This window comes from Gallinula chloropus (assembly GCF_964237585.1).
Source record: "Gallinula chloropus genome assembly, chromosome: 6".
Classification (NCBI taxonomy): Eukaryota; Metazoa; Chordata; class Aves; order Gruiformes; family Rallidae; genus Gallinula; species Gallinula chloropus.
The window spans coordinates 26,337,289-26,351,298 of NC_140091.1; the positions used below are offsets into that span (position 1 = coordinate 26,337,289).

The 14,010-nt window shown below is 46.2% G+C and overlaps 1 protein-coding gene across 1 annotated transcript in view; it reads right to left on the reverse strand.

The window, feature by feature from the left end:
• NOTCH2 (notch receptor 2) overlaps positions 1–14,010 on the reverse strand; it is a gene marked incomplete at both ends in the record, with an annotated part of 84,376 nt that overhangs the window by 42,954 nt on the left and 27,412 nt on the right. Inside the window, one exon of the mRNA XM_084266231.1 lies at positions 13,369–13,491. Coding sequence (XP_084122357.1) covers positions 13,369–13,491 — 123 coding nt within the window. The remainder of the gene's footprint in view (positions 1–13,368; positions 13,492–14,010) is intronic.

Below are 14,010 nucleotides of genomic sequence, written 5' to 3' on the forward strand. Positions count from 1 at the left end.
TCCTCCTTTTCTTGGAGGTGGCCCAACCCAGATCAAAGACCGGACTCCCCGACGAACACTCCAGCGGCGCATAATCGTTTTGCAGAAGCGCCCTTGCAGCTTTTACATCCTCCTTCCGACTGCAGCCAACTCAAACGCGGTGTCGCTTGAGCGTGAACAGCTTTCAGCGCCGAAGTCGCCACACCACTGCAGATCACTACACCCCCCCTCAGTCACTTGCCTTGCGACTGCCTGACTACAACTCCTGGAAGAACGCTTTGGTGGGGGAGTGTGTGGATTGGGGGGGTGTAGGTTTGCGTTGAGGGGGGTGTTTTAAACAAAGATGGGCAAACTACTCCCTTATGTAAACTCTGAGTTTGTTTTTAACGGCCCAGTTCAAGAATCATTAGTAGTATCAACACCTGGGATTTTTTTTTTGATTCCCCCCCCCCCCCGCACTTACTCTGCACTTCTAGAAAGAACTGCCTGAAGCAATAGCACTGACGCCCCTGCCAATATCCCTGTCCTAGGCTACTCCCTGTTTCCATATCCCTAAACTAAACCAAACTTTTAAGAGGCATACAGATGCCTCCACAAGAGGAGAACAGCAGAACTTAAACTTCCTCAAGCAATCCCCCTGCATCTCAAGGAAATACTGCATCTGAGCTCCTTAAATCTGATCTTCACTTAGCTTCTCAGATTTCTAAAGCTCCTTTTGCAGTTACCAGATCACAAATGTATTTGTGTTTAATTATGAGCATGAAACAAACAGAGCTTCATTTTAACATAGCCCGCTTCAAAACCAAAGAAAATTCAACTCAATGAGGGGCGTAAATGAGCAATTAACTACTGCATTTTACTGTTGAGTATTTAAATGAAAAAAACTTGTTCTTTATTGAAGTTATAATTGAAATCCAGGCTCAACTTCTGGGCAAAAACAGAGAAATCAAACGCACCATGAGGCAAGCAGAGCGTATCAAGCTAAGTAAGTTTCTAAGTACTCAGGCTCAGCACCAGCAGGCAATGTCACTGCAACAGGGCTGGGGAGATTTGGGAACCATGTTCTAAAATAACTGCACATCCCAGACTGAAGTCCAAGTCACTGGGATTTCTTAACTGGAACTAGTAAATTGGCAAGAATGCAAAGAGATTTCAAGTTCACTGAAAACACCTGAGCTGTTATTGCTGAAGTAGGACTTGAGCAGCTTGGAAATGCCCCCTGTAGCCCAAAGATCTGAAGAGAGAAATAAAGGGGTTTTAGGATGGGTGGCTGGGTGAGGTTGGGTTTTTTAGATACCATAAGAGCAACCATAACATGTAAACAGTGACCAATATCATAATTCTTCAACACAGGTTTCTGGAAGGGGGGTTTTCATTTGGGGTTTTTTCTTTCTTTGGGTTTTTTACTCTTTTGTTTTTGTTGGGTTTTTCTCTCCCCCGCAGAAACCAGCACACATGTTTGTAAATGGCTTTCAAGACCGCCCTCTCTTCAAGCAGCAGCAGCATCACTTAATTCATAGTGGGACTGGAGGGTGGCTACCACCTTTCATTCTCCCACGAGGGCTGATTTAACTTCAACTCCTCATGCAAATGAACGAAATAGATTAACGTTCTCATCAGGTGCAGCAAATAAAGTATTTGGCATTTCTGCTGTTAGCAACCTAGCTCTTCAAGGTTCTGTCTGTCCTGGGACCTTCCCCAATGACTTTTTGCATAGCAGACACAGAAGTGTTGCTTTCAGTGTCCGACGTCAACCAGGATTTACTTCTGAAACTTCTCAACCAGTATTCTGCCCCAGGCTCCTCTCCGCCAGGTTAGTTCAGCAGATTTAAATCTAATGAGAATAACATCTGAAGCCGTTTATTTAAGGGATGCTGCTTCGACTTCATTGTAGCTGAACCAAGACTATTTAGTGGTAGCTATGTACTCAGGAAGCCTGGTTTCTGCTTGAGAGTTGTGGGAAGAGTCAAGTCTTTCGTTCATAGAATTGAAATTCAACTTCCAAGCCCCAACTGCTATGAGCGGTACAGTGCATAAGCATCTTCATAGCCCTAGTGCTTCTGAAGGCTGCCACCTCTTCATCTAAACCTTAATCCACAGGGTTGGAAGTTTCTATAGGTGTTTCTCTCCTTGTGCACATGCTAGTTTAAATTACATTTCTAAAAGAAACACAGTAAACAGAGGGTGAAGTGCAAATACACTAACTGCCCGATATTCTAATGCAAATGTAGAGGCGTGCACATACAGACGAGAAAGGAAATACAAATTACTCCAAGGAGCTAATAAAAGCCTAGCCTGACCTTGATATTTGTAGAGCCTGGGAAATCAGCAAAATGCCAACTCAGGTTTTAAGTGACCTTGTACAAAGTAAACAGTGAGTCCATGTGGTATTTCAAAATTGAAAACTAGAAGTAGAAAAAGGGAACAGCCCTCAGCTCTGAGTACTTTTTGCCCACTACGAAACTAAGTTACTTCCTGCTTATTTCCCCTCAGAAAAGCCATACGGAGTAGGACAGACATGTTTGCTGTTTCGATTGCTCCCATCTTCAGACCAGCAGGAATTGGATGAGAACTCCAGGAGTTTCTCTTCAGGCAAACACAGGATATGCAGCAACTCAAGGCCACTCAAGTAGTTGTACCAAACTCCATCTGTGAGAAACAGGCACCCCCTTCTCTAGAAATCTTCACGTTGGAAAGAAAATAAAGCCCTACTTTTGAAGATAAGGCAGATAGCACTTGTGTACAGACCTAGGCTGAAAAGGTAGAGCATTAGCTTGAGCAAATAAGAAACTAAACCAATCCTGCTTGGAAGTAGCAGCAGCCACCTCCAAAAGCTGATCCTACCAAGCCATACAGGCTTTGCATAAGCCCCAATTCCAGCTGCACCCATCCCGCAGCCAAGTGCAGGACCTTCAGTCAGTTCAACCAGAGGTCTTCACCTCTGGCAGAGCAGACTTGCCACAAAGGAGAAAGTTTTCTTGACCTCCTAACATCTCTCCAGCAGGAAAGCCTACCAATACACAGTGAGAGTACCAGAGCTCCTGAGATGAAAGCTCACACACAGTTTAAGGACTAAAAACATTTAGTAAGACAAAGGATGCAAACCCCTTCCTGTGCCTTGAAAGAAAAATCCCACAGTTCCCAGAAATCGGAGCTGGGGAAGACAGCAATGTCCATTTGTTTCAAAATCACATTCATGTCAGCACTCAGACCTAACTTAAAATCAGAATTCCTTACAAGTTTAGTGATACCGGACGGGAAAGAATTGCAATGACAATTCCAAACTGGTCCTCAAGGTCTGTAAGAGACTCATTCAAAAAGGAACACCAGGTTTCATGCTCTTATGACCCCATCCTCTTAGCGTCCTACCAGAAGTCTGTCACTTAGCCCTTTCAGGTGAGCTCGTGAGCTCCTCCCCATGTACTGAAGCACTAGGCTATTTGGGAAGCCACAGACCAAATCACCTTCAGAAACTCTGGAAGAGTAATTTAATTAAAGTCTTCCACAGATTACTGTACAGTTTATGAAGATGATCAGTGCAGCTAAAGAAAGCACAGCTCATTAGGACTGTTTACATTTTTTCTCCAAGTTTCAAAGGACTATTAAGTGAGAAGGTGAACAGCATCTTATCAGGACTCAAGAACGGGCTAAGAGATAAGAAAAAGTCTTTGTAAAAATGACTGCCTCTCACTGTGGCAGAAGATCACCAGCGCCACACCGCAAGGGACCATGCGGTTTCTTCCCCCTCTAGCCACCTGTGTGTACACTCAGGACACCGGCTGGCAGCCCACATCTGGCTGGGGAAGGACATTTCTCTGTCCAGTTCTTCCCTGCAATGTTAAGGAAAATGTCTGCACTGAGAGCGTAGCCCAACATGTGTTGGTCTGTCAGGTCAAAGCTCAGTTTCCTCAAGTTGCTGCGTGAGTCTCCTCAGCAAAGTGATGATTCATGGAAACACCTGGGAGAATGTTGTTCATGAAGAACACTTTAGTTTTCAAATTGCATATTTGTAAAAACATTAATCTTTAACCTGCAGAAATATCCGCGTTCCTCAAAAAATTGCAAGTTACAATTAACCAACATGTACAGGCACTGGAGCATTTAATTAATGACCTAGGAGGAGATGAACAGTAGGCAGCGGTATCTTTAACAAAACAATATTTATATTGTTGAAGAGGAAGCCAAGGAATTTCAGACAGATCCAACCAAGCAAGGCTGCTGGGCAGTGCAACAACAGTGGACAAGGCTCGATGCACAAGTGCCAAGTGAAATACAAAGGCAGAAAGACTTGTCACAGAAGGTTTCGGTCAGGCACTCCTTGAGGAAAGACTTCAGCTTCCCTGGAAGAGTTCAGTGGGGACCTCTGCTCAATCACAGCTTTCATCAACAAAATAAACACCACTGACAAGACATTTGACTACAAGGAAGAATAGCTAATGCAAACAGTGGTTGTGTAATAGCAATGGCATTGCCTCAGTCTGGGATACATTTTTGCAGCACAGAAGCCACCACATCTGAATAAAGACACCGAAACACGGGCAGAGTTTGGAGTCCAACAGACTGATGGGGAAAAGAATTTTGCAAGAGACTTACAAAGCAATTGTTCTCACGGTGGGAGAAAGAGTGTAAAAAAAAAAAGAAATATAGCAGTGACTGCAGGGAAGATACAGCATGGAGTAAAGAAAATATTGTGTCTCATATATTTTGCTTTCCTGACCCGAGATAGCTCAAAGCAAAGAACTTCAAACTTCTCTGAAAGAAGCAAAGAACCTTTATAGAAACAAGAGCATCCAGAGCAATGAACAGGTGATACTGAAAAGGATCTCAAGGGTGATGTCTGGATCATGGCCAAATTTCAGACCCTCCAATGAAGCCATCAGCAGCTCCCTGTGGGCAACTTGATCAATCCAGCTGCTGCCTTCAACCCCAAGGACAGCTTCAGACACACACAGAGACTCAAAGGACTACACCGTTCACATCTGCAAAGAGTGCCCCCAGTTATGTGTGTTTAGTAGAACTATGCCAGTTTCACCCAAAAAAAAAGTGGACCAAAGCCAAGTATTTTTCCCTTGCAGCAGTTTTTAGAACATCTAGAGGCATCACAGTACCCCCCAAAAGGTGCTCTTTCCCCAGGAACTGACAGCATCTTTCTTCCATTAGAAACACAGCAGTACAGAGCAGCAAAGCCACATTCCCAAACACAAGGTATTGGGGTTTTGGTTTTGTGGGTTGTTTTGGGGTTTTAATAGATACAGTACCTCTCGAGCAATGTCAAATCCCATCCAAGATACTGTAAAATTTAAGAGCTTAATATAGAATTTGAACAATTGGAGATTAATCTACAATTGTCGCAAGCAGAGTAAACATCTGTGTTTATTTTAGGCTAATATGGTGGAGAAAAGAGTTTAATTTCATAACCACACTGGGAAGCATGCAGTGGAACTAATGGGCTTTTACAAGGGATTTTACAACCCCCAAGTACAAAACTCGGGGCTTTAAGAGACTTACGCACGCCCTGATCCATTAAATACTGCCCTAAATCGCTCCCCACAGACTACTGGGCCGAGCGGGCAGCCCTGACAGAGCTCTTTGGAGGCAGTGACACAAATAAACTGAACCAAAGTCATTAAAAATTACTAGTGATGCACTAAGGACAGGCCGGTTTAATACAGCCATGGCAGGTGAAGTGACTGGGGACAGCAGCAAGGTAGAGAAATAACCAAAAGGAAAGTGCATGTCTTCACCAAGGCACTTTACGTTTTGCCCTTCTCTTCGTACCTCCTTCGGAAAAGCCAGTGAACCAGGGAAATGCTGAAGAGTGAGAAGATCCGCGAGGCAAAACACGTAAGAGCTGGAGCCAAGCCGTACAATAAACGCTCTGGATTCTCAAGCTATCTCAGCAACACATCATTAGTAATTATCCAAAGACAAATCACCTCATTCCAAGAACAAGGGAAGGGACAGAAACTGCCAGAAACGAGTCGGCTGCAGATGAAATGACTGTTACCTATTAGCCTGGTCTCTCAGCACACGTGCGCCAGCCCAGCCTCACCAGAGCGGCCCAGCCTGGCTTGTTTCAGTGCCAGACACACGCAAGACGTACCGGCAACTGAAGAGACAGCTCTGCAAGAGATTCTTTGGCACGTTTGATTGTGAAGAGTATTTCCCAGCCTGGAAAGTCACCAAAGGCAGAAGGGAAGAGGCAGCAGCGTGGTCTAAATTGGATGCTGCCATTCTGTCATCGGATCGGCTGAGCTGTTCGCACCTCAGGTGTTTTATTACAGCTCCCTCCTAAGCAGGGCTTGCTGGTGGGATACGGAAAGCAGCACGAAACAAACACTGGATATCCACACTGGATAAGGTACAGGCTAACGGTGTAACTCCTAATGCCTCCGAATCAAATCTGCTCTGCCCAACACCACCATCAAGTGCCACAAGAGAAACAAACTACAGCCGGGATAAAGTTTGTCTATGTCCGATGCTTCATCATCTGTACACTCAAACTGGGAGCTGCCAGCTCCGGAGGCGGCCACGTGCTCCCTGCTCCCTTTGTATCTGCCAGTTCAAACATGAAACAAGAAAGAGAATCATAATCCCTCTTGGCCTCTGTCAGAGCTGTCTCTTGGAGATACTACTGTAGTGACAGCTAATCAGCACCCAGCTTGCCAAGTCTGGTGTAGATGTGTCTCAGCCAGTACCAAAGATGCTCCTATGATTTTTCATAAAGCTTGGAGTGGCACCAGAAAGTCTGCCTTTGCTCCACCGCTGGGAAAGATCTCGCAGGAGCCCAACCCAGCATCCCGGTGTTAATACGGAGGTAAAGATTGCTCTTTGCACGGTACGTCTGCTCATGCCAACCAGAATCGGAATGGAGTGCAGCCCTGACAGTGTGCTCTGGCAGGTAATAAATAATCCACACTCTACAGAGGCTAGCAAAGACATATCATCCGTCAGTTAGGAGACTGACGTGTTCGAGATGTACGATCCACGTCAGCTAGTGTAAGAGACAGCTCCTCTAGGTTTCAAGCCTCTAAGTATGGCAGCAAGGCGTTATTTTCTGAACGCCAAGTTAGCATGACTTGTTACTGTATGCTCTGTGGCACACAGGCCGAGGAAAGTGGTATTTGGCAAAGAAAGTTTTAAAAAACAAAATACCAGAGCATGCGATCTTACATAAAAACGTTAAACATTAGCCTTTTGATGTTTATCCTCCCTTCTTAGCAAAGAAAAGTCATGCCTGCCCAGAGCTTAAGGCTGGGATTTTCAAAGGCGACCAAGGTGGGGAGCAAATACTACTCTAATTAAATAGCAATCGAACCCTTAACTCCCCCTCTTTGAAAATTCCTGCCTAAAGCTCTGCAGAAAAAGTAACCCTTGTGTAAGTGTTTAAGAGCATATGACCAAGCTAACAGCTAGTTTAATTAAAAAGCACAGCCTCGCTGCCTGAAGAGCTTTTCTGCTCAAGACAAACATTTGCTTCTTAAGCTAGGTCCCAAAGCTGGAGTTATTTGGTGAAGTCAGCTGTTCGCACACTGCGCTTCCCCTGAGACAAAGGTCTCCTGGATTTTAAAATATACAGTTCCCTAGAGCCCCCTTTTCAGGGGAAAACAAAGCCTGAATAAATACAACTGCCATGGGAGCCTCGCCTTCCCAGCCACAGGGGCAGAGATAATGAATGGAGGCAAACGGGCCAAGCCTGCAACTGAAGCAACGTAACGGAGGTCTTCCAAATTCCCCCTTGAAGCACGGGGATAGCGTGTCCCCCAAACTCAGAGACTCTTCCCACAGGTCCCAGTGCAGCACTTCAGGAGCAAACTAGGCGAAGGACTTAACTCAGTGGGGGATACCAATCTCAGTCTCTTCCCTGTTATTCCTGAAAGGTGATTTGGGCCAAGCACAGGCGCGCGCTGATCCTTGGAAACGCTGCAAGTGAAGGAGTCGTCCTCAGCCAAGAAAAACAGAATCATTTACAACATTTTATATCGTTAATCACTTTAGTGCCCAAATTCTCAGGTCATCTTTCTTGACACAAAGCTGCCAAGGTCAGATCAACAGAGTCAACAGGCGCGTTTTAAACAAAGCCGTGTTTCTTCACAGGACCTGCAGTCTGGAACGACTGACCGGCCTTCACATTCTCAGACTGTTTCGCCATGCGCTGTGGAAGGACAGCCGAACCTCCCACACGACGTTACAGCCCTGCGCTGCCATCACTTCCTCTGCATCTGCTCACCCGTGGGACCACCCCGTGAACTTTGATTCCCGATCTCAGGGAAAAAGAAAGAAAGGAAGGAAAAAAGAATAGCAAGCAGCTGAAGAAGATTTTCTTACTAGCTTTGGTGAGTTAAAGCGGCACACTCCAACACATACCAGGGCCAGCTCCAGGGAAGGGTGGCTGGGAGCAGGGAGGGAAGGCAAAGACAGCGTCCTCCCCAGACTGCAGCAAGCCCACCAGGCTGGTTTAACTGCTGAGACAGTATCCATGGCTGACTGACTCGCACTTCAAACATACTGGGCACAGAGGAATCGACTGCAGCCTTTCACAAAAGCATCCAGATCTGTTCCCAAGAAAAGGTGAGTTTCGTTGCACATCTGCAACAGAGAGCCTTGAAAGGACCCAACAAACACTGGCTGTGACAAAGGATTTAGCCTGGGACAAGACTGAGTCATCCTTAAACAAAATCAGTTAACATTCAGCAACTGGAAAGATCTGGGGCACTTTCACCCAAAACACATCCAAGATTGTCTTGCCAGTTACAAATTTATGAGGCTGACAATCACTATAATCATATGAAACACCAGAACTTTGAAGGTGACAAAAACATTAGTGACAGCAGGAATTTCTTGTCATTGTTTCTGAAAGGGAAGATGTTATCTGCCCGGAAAAAGCAGCAGAATGAGAAAGAGAAGGCACACACTTCAGCAAGAGAGCTGGGAGCTTTGCTTGAGAAGTAGGTAATTAGACTGAAAGCAAACAGTCTCTCAAAAGCCAGACTCTAGTACCATGCAAGGAAAAGAAATCACCTTTTAAAAACTGCCGAGTTACAGCCCAGCCTACCACTGTCAGGGAACTACAAAAGGCAGCTGGTTACCAAAAGTAATTAGGATGGATTCTGCTTCAGAAAAGGATGCTTCAGGATTTCTGTACACAAACCTATCCTTCATCAGGTGCAGCGCAGCTTCTTGACTCTTCTTGCAAGGAATGGGAGTGGTTTCTCTATGCCAGGAAGCACAGTATATGTTAACAAACACGCTAGATCATCACTCACAACATGAAACTGTAATAAAGACTAAAACTACAAATAGACCAGTTTAAACTTCTCCAAAAAGACTTGACAAGTGTTAGAAGAGACCGCATGAAGGCACCACACTTACGCTGTTAAAAGAACTTTTAGAAAATTTACCGTCTTCTCACTTGTGGCTGATGTTTACTCAAACACACATGTTTGGGTGCTTTTTTTTAAAATTGCATCCAATTTCCTCTAACCTCAAGGTCTCATTGGAAGCTTTTGGTTTCCTTGAGTGTTTACTCTCACAGCGCCTAGCTGTTGGGTTGTAAGTATTTGTCAGGACAACTCTGTAAGAGTTGTTTGCTCAGCTCTCCCCTCTTCACTTACCTTAGAGATGATTTACAATGCTATAAACTGTGTTTGTGCAGGGGATGGACTTGCACTCATACAACATTTCCTTATTGCCGAGCAGCTTGGTTTTTATCGCAGTTTACTCCTGTCAGCATCAGCTGCAGTTTAATCTGGAAAAAACCCCGTAATCCCTAATCTAGCAGCCCTCCATCTACCTTCCGTATTTTGGGAAGGTGTGGGTGTCACCCCTCCTGGTGCCAAGCTGGATGTGTACTGCTACCCAGGCACTTTCTTGGGCCTCTAAATGAACATGCAGGAAAGGGCCTGAAGTCCATCCTCAGAAGGAAGTTTCTCTTAAGAAAACCATGCTGAGATGACGGGGTAGGGTCACTGCCAGGCTGCACTGCAGGACCATGCCAGAACAGGACTCTGAGGACAGCCTGTCCACCCACACCACGTGGCTGCGCTCACTGTGGAGCCAGACAGGATTCTGGGCTGCCACAGGATGCCACTTGCACAGTTATCAGGCAAAAGGCCTATTACAGGTACAACGTGCGACTTCTCCATGGCCAGCTGGCCAACAGCTTTTCATTGCACAGGCCGCAACATGGAGGAGACCCAGGACACAGCCCTCCCTTGACACGGCGAGGCCTCAGCCTCCAGGAACAGCCAGAGCAGCAGTCACACTGCAGAGGGATGGCTGTCAGCTATTGCTAAGGCATCCTGCAGATGTGCAGAGCTGCTGCCCTACACCTGTCAGGCACATGCCAATACGAACGTGCATAGCTAATTCTGCAGTTACTCATGTTTTAGCTCGAATGCCAAAACCGGCACGGTTCATTTTAAACAGGACAGCTGAGCTCCCCAGAAGCTCTAACACTCGTTGTTCAAACAGCCAAGCTGCTGTTCCCTGAACAGTGAGAACGGCTTTAGTTCCAAACTGATCCGATTCTTCAAGTCTAGAAGTTAATGGCCTTGAGAAGCCACCACCTAAAACCACTGCTGCACCCACAACCTTAACTTCACCGTAACCAAAGGAAACTCTTAGCAAGCCCATTCCATTAAATTGTTTGAGAAAGCCATGGGAATGTAAGGCTTGAGGAGCTTCTCTCTCTTCCCAGGGTCTCACCCAAGGGAAGCATCCATCAGTCAACACAAGGGTTTCTGGAGAGACTGTGCAGAGAAGACGAGATGATGCAATACTAGGCCACAACACAGGTCTAACAATTTCTCCCAGTGCTAGGCAGTCACAGCCCATAAGAGGTTCAGAGAGGGAACCACCACAACAGCACTGCAAAGAACTTTAGTGGTTAATCAGAGAGACAATCTACCACAAAACCAAACACAATCGCAGCCTACCACCACCAAGGTCTCTTCCAGGCGAGCTGCAGAAGTCATCCCTAGTTGACAGCAGCCATCCACCCAAATCCTGTAAAACAAGCTAAGTTTACGATGCCTCTACAATAATAATAATAATTATTAATAATAATAATAATCCCTTACAGATTATGAACTCATGATCCATTATATCCTCCATTCTTCAGGAATAAACACGAGATTCATTTACGACTGACCGATGCTAAAAGCCATAACAAGGTTTATAATTTCTGCAGCATGGAGCAAGATTTTAGGGGTCACTGAAGGGTTCTGGGCTCCACAAACAAGCTCTCCATGTTTTCTTTTGCAGGTTTCAGTGTCGGCAGGCTTCAAGGACATACAGAGGAGCACTACAGAGGCAAGGGTACTCGCTCACTGGGGACTCATTTTCTCCTATTTACATCTAGTTTCAAAAGAGCTACGCAAGCAGCGGTGCATTTCACTCTTTTATGTGGTTTAAAATTATATTCTTAAATAAAGTTAAAGTTACTGTGGGTTCTTGACTGGCAGCCACCTTTGCATTTGACAACAAGTTTCTAATGAGAATGATGCTCTCTGAGGCAAAAAACAAAATTAGAGCAACATGAAACCTCTGGTCCCCAGTAGTCAAAGTCCTCTCAGCACATATATCCAAATTACCAGTCACTGCATATGTTCTGGTTTCAAACATGGTACTTTCTAGACAGAGAAAAACCACACTAAAGGTTCTTCAGAACCTAAGGAGCTCGTTCAAGCTTAGTTCCAAAACAAATATCCCAATCTACTTCAAGTAGAAATACAAGCTGAGTCCATACCACAGCCTTCCAGATTTAAGGCTGATTTTTAACTATGATTTTGAAAGAAGGGCAAAACTATACCCAGCTGCAAAGTGTGCCAGCTAAGAATTACTAGTATGACTAAAAAAAAAACCCACCCCAAACCGGAGGTATTTGTTTATTTTTGAGGTATGGAGACATTTTGTGACTAAAGATGACACCGAATTTCCTGTAAGCCTCTTCCTTACAGCATGCATAACACTTTCTTGAATTCACACTTCCCCCCCCACCCCATACAGACTCAGAGTAAAGCAGACTCATTTATGAAGCAAAAGTAGCTTTGCTAGTCAGAGAACTCCAGATAAAAATCAGTCACAGCAGGAAAAGAACTGTAGCAAAAACATTAGCTTCCCATACATACACTACTTGTCTTCCCTCCCTTCCTCCCACCTACACCCTCTCTCAGGTTTGCCCTGTTATTCAGCAGCGCTGCTACAGCCGACACGGGGGTTGCTACCCCAGCTTAAGAACACCCTCATGATGGATCAGCTAAGCACTGCCCTATGCACACAGCTGTAACAGCAGAGCCACATTTCATACTTCTGTAAAACACAGCTCCTCCTACAGCGTGATCCAGGGAAGCAGGAGTGCAGGGCTGACAGTCGCCCTGTGTCACGGTCCCTGCCTACCAAACCCACGCCTGCTGCAATGGGAAATGGCCCTCCACTGCGGCAGCTTTGATGCAAGATAAGACACAGATACAGACTGGGAGAAGAGCTAATTGAGAGTAGCCCTGCTGAGAAGGACTTGGGGATTGTGGTGGATGAGAAGCTTGACATGAGCCAGCAGTGTGCTCTTGCAGCTCGTAGGGCCAATGGTATCCTGGGCTCCATCAGGAGAGAAGTGGCCAGCAGGGACAGGGAGGTGATTGTCCCTCTCTACTCTGCCCTCCCAAGGCCCCATCTGGAGTCCTGTGTCCAGGTCTGGGGCCCTCAATACAAGAAGGATGTGGAACTGTTGGAGAGGGTTCAGAGGAGGCCACAAAGATCATTAGAGGGCTGGAGCACCTGCCCTACAAAGAGAGGCTGAGGGAACTGGGCTTGTTCAGCCTGGAGAAGAGAAGGCTGCAGGGGGACCTCATTGCAGCCTTCCAGTACCTGAAGGGAGCTAATAGGCAGGAGGGGATTCGACTTTTTAAAAGAGCAGATAATGGCAGGACAAGGGGGAATGGACTAAAGCTAAGGGAGGGAAGGTTTAGATTAGATATTAGGGGTAAGTTTTTTACAGAAAGAGTGGTGAGGTGCTGGAACAGGCTGCCCAGAGAGGTAGTGGATTCCCCATCCCTGGAGGTGTTCAAGGCCAGGTTGGATGGGGCCCTGGGCAGCCTTGTGTAGATCCAGACCTGAGGTTGGTGTCCCTGCCTGTGGCAGGGGGGTTGGAGCTCTATGATCCTTGGGGTCCCTTCCAACCCAGACCATTCTATGATTCTATGATTCAAGCAAACTTCTTCCAAGAGATCTACTGACACCCACCCCGCAGACGGCAGAACAAGGCACAGACGTGAGCTCCACTCAGCCACGTGCAACTCAAACTGTACCTTGAGCAAAGGCCAGAAGTCTTGCGGTTCGTTCCAACCCAGCAAGGCCGGGCCTTGCAGGAATGGTTTCCATAGCACATACCTGTCCATTGCGGTGGGCAGCGGCAGTTGTACGTGTTCACACCGTCCACGCAGATACCCCCGTTTTGGCAGTTGTGGTTTGGGCAGTCATCAACATTGTGTCCGCAGACACTCCCCTCAAAACCTGGATAAAGCAGAAACACAGGCGATTGAAATGGGCTTCCAGTACCTTCTGAAGAGAATTCACCCTTCATGCAGCTTCCCCCTTCCTATCTTAAACGCTTGTCCTGTCAACCTGACCCTGACAAAGCTCAGTGCAGCACGCTGACCAGAGACTTGGTCGAATGCTTTCGCCGATAGTACGCAGCTCTGGGAACAGTCAGAGCTCCACTAACATAGGTAGCAGGCCAAATACATTTTCACCACCAGAGAAGGGTATTTTCTCTTTGAGTGACTAATGAGCACTGTCATTCAAAGCAGAGTGAACACCAAGAGATCTAATTCACTAAGAGGTAGACTCCTCACTGCCCACCAAGCACCTGGGATGGTGCTCCCACTGCTAAGCTCTTCCCATGGCAAAAGAGTGCCTGGCATTCACCTCACGACCACCACAGCACAGTTCACATGCGTCGGCCATGTCAAAGAAAGGTCTTCCATGCTTTAAGAATGAGCTTCCAAATTCCTGATTTGGCTTTCTCCAGCA